Consider the following 5,000-nt stretch of genomic DNA (forward strand, 5'->3'; position numbering starts at 1 on the left):
CTCAGCAGCAAGGAGTCTATCAGTTGGCCCTAGTGACCGATCCCCAATGCCCTATACTTTGAATTGGCGGGAAAATGCATTTTTCTTTCCAATACTATGAATCCAATACCGACAGGCATGGTATGTTGGTACATGCCAGGCCCACTGTGAATTTACTTTATTAATTGTTTTTACTCATAGATGGCTACACATGTACAAAGCCACCAGTGAGCCAATTATGAGTACTGCATGTCTCACCCGTTTACCCCATATCATGTTATCTTATTTTGCTGTTAATAATGTCTATAACATGATAGTAATTATAATTTCAATAATAAAAACAACATTATCAATATTCATAGCATAAGTAAACAATAAATTTTTCCTGCCAATTCAAGGAAAGGTGAAATTAGGACTCCTTTGTGGCTAAGCACTAGCAGAGCGATCTATGTGCAGAGACATTTCACAAAAATATAAAAATGAGTACAGCATTTTCCCATTTTTTATTATTTTTTCCCAGTGGCATGTGGTTGATAATGACATTGGTATCTTTCTTATTGATATTTTGACTGTAAAATTCTTATTAAAATATTAATAACATCAAAGACAATAAAATAACAGAAGTGAATCTTTCAAAAGATTAAGAAAAAGGGTAAACAGATGAGACAGGTAAGACTAATAACGGACTCTTTGGTGACCAAGCGCTTGTAGAGCCATCTATGCATAAAGACAATAGATAACAATTTTATTACAGTGGGCAGGCATTGTAGTCTTGCTGCCCACGCTCACTGGGTTAGTAAATATAAGAATGGCTATGGGAAGTGTCTATTGCAACTGTAATTACATTGCCATGAAGCTCATTTTGTTCCAATCCTCAGTTATCTTTAGAAAACTTTGTGGCCTTCATCAAAATTCATCTCCACATTGATTACATTTAACAGGTTGAATGTGCATTAAAAAGACATGCTACACTGCCTAAGTACTAGCACTTACTCTCAAGAAAAAACTGTGCAATTCATTCAAAATATGTCACTTGATCTATAAGCTCAAAATTTCTAATATTTACAAATCACACCATTAAGAGTGATTGTTAAATTTAAGTCTGTCATACACCAATCACACACTATACATATCCATGGTGAAAATGAGCTTTAGCAAAGACAATTAATCTGAATCTGAATTAGTTACACAAGTTTTACATACATCTATTAAATAACATAGACCCCAAAGATTAGGCATACTATTTGGGAAAAAAGAGTGAATATCCACATTTCATGCATAATTCTTACAAAAAATTATGGTTCCATGACACATGCATAAAAATATGTGCAATAATGATTTTAAAAAAGTGCACAATAAAAAGCGAAAACATACAACACATTCTCAAACACATCATAAAATCAAAGACAAAACACCACAACACAAATGAGAATCAAAGTGCCATACTTGTTAATTTCACTGTAGGCCCTAAGGTACCCATCAAGGTACAACTGTCCATCGTCTTTCTTGCACTGCGTGAAGCCATCCAGCACCATCTGGAGGTCGAAAAGGAGTTCTGAATCAATCTCTGGTGGGATTTGTGTCGTTTCTTCCTCCTCCGCTGCGTCTGTTGCTGCTGCTGCTCCCTCGACCCGCCTCGAAGTGAGGGAGGTCGTCTCATTTGGGGAATCCACTTTGGGGATCTTTGCCGACATCTTTGTTATAAGAGTAAGTAACACCTGTAAAGTATGAAGTACACATTAGATTGACTGATTGATTGATTGACTGATTTTATTTTATTTTATTTTAATTTTCTTACTTATCTTTTCTTTTCTTTCTTTCTTTTATTGAGGGTACATTCAAATCAAAGAAATTGCTAACCAGCAGGGAACCTCTCCGTGAATATAAGTCTAAAGCCCTTTATACTTCAAACGAACATTTGATGTGATACAGAAACTAAAAAATGGGGCAAATATATATCCTCTATTTTTAACTGGTTTCTATAAGCATTGTAATTACCAAAAAGAAAAAGGAAGAAGAAAAAGGAAGAAAAAAAAAAAAGGCCAGCTATCCCTAAAATGCTTATCTTATTTTCCTTCAAAACCCACTTAAATCAAAATCCAACACTAATTCCACCACAACAGCCACAAAATTATATCTTCTCTTTGGTCTCTTTATTCACCACTGTTGGAAAAAATTTGTATCATATATATGCTCTGCCATTTCTCCTGCTACCAAACTGGATTTGGTATTTTTTACTGTGAGCGATGAGTCCTCCAGAGACAAAGTCCCAAAACTTGGATATTATACGAACCCCAAATCCAAACCTAACCCTTCCTACCTTCCATCTATTCTCTAGACATGGGGGTGTAAGCCCCCTTTATTAGCACTTTGTGACAACTTACGGGAAACACAACATAAAAACCCTAGCTGTGTGAGGCTGTTGTGGACTTAGCCTCTGAGGCTGGAGTGGATTCACTGAATGTGGACTCTTGCCTCATAATCCCAAAAGCCCAATTACAGGGAGCTCAGGGCAGCCCATAAAGAACATGGCTTTACAATTTTGAAGGCACTGATCAAGGCAGATAAAGAAACATCTATCCAGACAGATTAAAAAGACAAGACCCTGCAAGCAGGGCTTGGAGTCGTTTTCTCAGGGGTTGGTAGGCAGGACGAAGGTCATTTACTAGGAAACTGAAAAAACATTTATACTTGAGAGAGAGAGAGAGAGAGAGAGAGAGAGAGAGAGAGAGAGAGAGAGAGAGAGAGAGAGAGAGAGAGAGAGAGAGAGAGAGAGAGAGAGAGAATAATGCTTATTTACGGAAGAAATCATCTGACACTACTTCGATCTGTGTGGCATGACCATCACATCACTGGAAAATTTGGCTGAGGGCTTGGCTGATGCAAACTTGAGAATTTCAGCTGAAGGCCAGGGTGATGGCAATGAGTCACCACAAGTGCATAAAACTTTTGGAGGGTGATTAGACTTGGCTGACATTTAAGAAGGGGCTTTTGCATTATTTCTATTGATAAATGAGTATGGAACATACAGTCTGTGAGTTAGAATTCTGGACTACGTAGAGAGATGATAGTCTATTACGAACTGCAAAAAGCTCATCAAGTGACAAAAGTATACGCTGGAAAATGACAAAGCTGAAAAAGTTTATGCAGAAAAGAGAAAATAACATTGCAAAGAGGAGGCAAGGAGTCTCATCACTACACGAGTGTTTGTATGCATCCGGCCTTCAAGCCGCAGTGAGATCAATTCAAAATCAAAAATCCATTAACAAAATGATAATTGACAACTCTTGTTAAACCTTTCTATAAGATAAATAAAAGCTAGTTTATGATTCATGATGACAAAAGAATTTGTTGTGTATTTAACTTAGAGAATTGATAATCCTATAGGCCTAACATGATAAATACCTTAACATAATAACAACCTTAAAACTGGCAACAATTTATAAATGTAAGCTTTTGTATATACACTGTGATCACAAACCCCTATATTCTACAAAAATATCACATGTAGATTAATTTTATAGCAACTTGTGACATTAATTGCAGGAAATTACTTATAACTTGTTATTCTTGTCAATCACTTTCACAGCAGTCATAAAACTGACATACATTAATTGTTGTCTAATTATTATCACTTAATAACCATACTGACAAATGTTTCAACAGACACCTACAAATGCTTACAATTTTTTTTCTTCTCTTCTCTTTTTTCATAATCAATTGAAAGTGTTATGATCTGCAACTCCAGTGCAACTAGGTACTGGCATTGTGCCAAGATTTTACTATAGCCTCTACATCCTTAGCTCCCTGGCAAAGTCCTACAACATCTATAGAAGATCGAGCTCGGAATGATTATTTATTTTACAATAAATCACCAAGGAGGCCTACAAGCATTGCCACTGCAATGCTCACTTGGTGGAGGTTTGTCCTCCTTTGCCTGAGCTCCTGAAGCAGATGCACAAAAGTGGGTGTGGTGCAGAGGCCAATGGCAGATGTGTAGGTGTCTTGTATACATTTGCTGATATACTACTAATGACCAGTTATTTTCAAGCCAATTATAATTCATATACAATAAATATTTAGTCATTTATCAATAATAAGTCTGCTGGAAGAGGCTGCTGTGCATTGGATATAATATACACTTGAAAAAACATTTACAAACACTAAATGAGCAATGTTAAAGCTACCAAGTTTCTGCAGAACAATCACTGTGGCACAAGTGTTCTTAGTTTTACTGATAGATTTGTTTTTTTTCTTCTGATTAGTGTATTTGATATCAAAGCAATAAAAAGAGAGAGAGAGAGAGGAGAGAGAGAGAGGAGAGAGAGAAAGAGAGAGAGAGAAAGAGAGAGAGAGAAAGAGAGAGAGAGAGAGAAAGAGAGAGAGAGAGAGATTAGGAGAGAGAGATAGAGAGAGATTAGGAGAGAGAGATTAGGAGAGAGAGATAAGGAGAGAGAGAGAGAGAGAGAGAGAGAGAGAGAGAGAGAGAGAGAGAGAGAGAGAGAGAGAGAGAGAGAGAGAGAGAGAGAGATTAGGAGAGAGAGAGAGAGAGAGATTAGGAGAGAGAGAGAGAGAGATTAGGAGAGAGAGAGAGAGAGAGAGAGAGAGAGAGAGAGAGAGAGAGAGAGAGAGAGAGAGAGAGAGAGAGAGAGAGAGAGAGAGAGAGAGAGAGAGAGGGAGATTAGGAGAGAGAGAGAGAGAGAGATTAGGAGAGAGAGAGAGAGAGAGATTAGGAGAGAGAGAGAGAGAGAGATTAGGAGAGAGAGAGAGAGAGAGATTAGGAGAGAGAGAGAGAGAGAGAGATTAGGAGAGAGAGAGAGAGAGAGATTAGGAGAGAGAGAGAGAGAGAGAGAGAGAGAGAGAGAGAGAGAGAGAGAGAGAGAGAGAGAGAGAGAGAGAGAGAGAGAGAGAGAGAGAGAGAGAGAGAGAGAGAGAGAAAGTGAATGCATAGGGATAACATTATAAACATATTAACTATGGGGAAACACCACTCTGAACACACACAAAAACAAACCATATAC

The 5,000-nt window shown here is 37.5% G+C and overlaps 1 protein-coding gene across 1 annotated transcript in view; it reads right to left on the reverse strand.

The window, feature by feature from the left end:
- LOC125035117 (ceramide-1-phosphate transfer protein-like) overlaps nt 1-5,000 on the reverse strand; it is a 24,458-nt gene that overhangs the window by 18,921 nt on the left and 537 nt on the right. The window contains exon 2 of the mRNA XM_047627288.1: nt 1,426-1,697. Coding sequence (XP_047483244.1) covers nt 1,426-1,673 — 248 coding nt within the window. The 5' untranslated portion in view covers nt 1,674-1,697. The remainder of the gene's footprint in view (nt 1-1,425; nt 1,698-5,000) is intronic.

Source organism: Penaeus chinensis, chromosome 19, assembly GCF_019202785.1.
Source record: "Penaeus chinensis breed Huanghai No. 1 chromosome 19, ASM1920278v2, whole genome shotgun sequence".
NCBI classification, from domain to species: domain Eukaryota; kingdom Metazoa; phylum Arthropoda; class Malacostraca; order Decapoda; family Penaeidae; genus Penaeus; species Penaeus chinensis.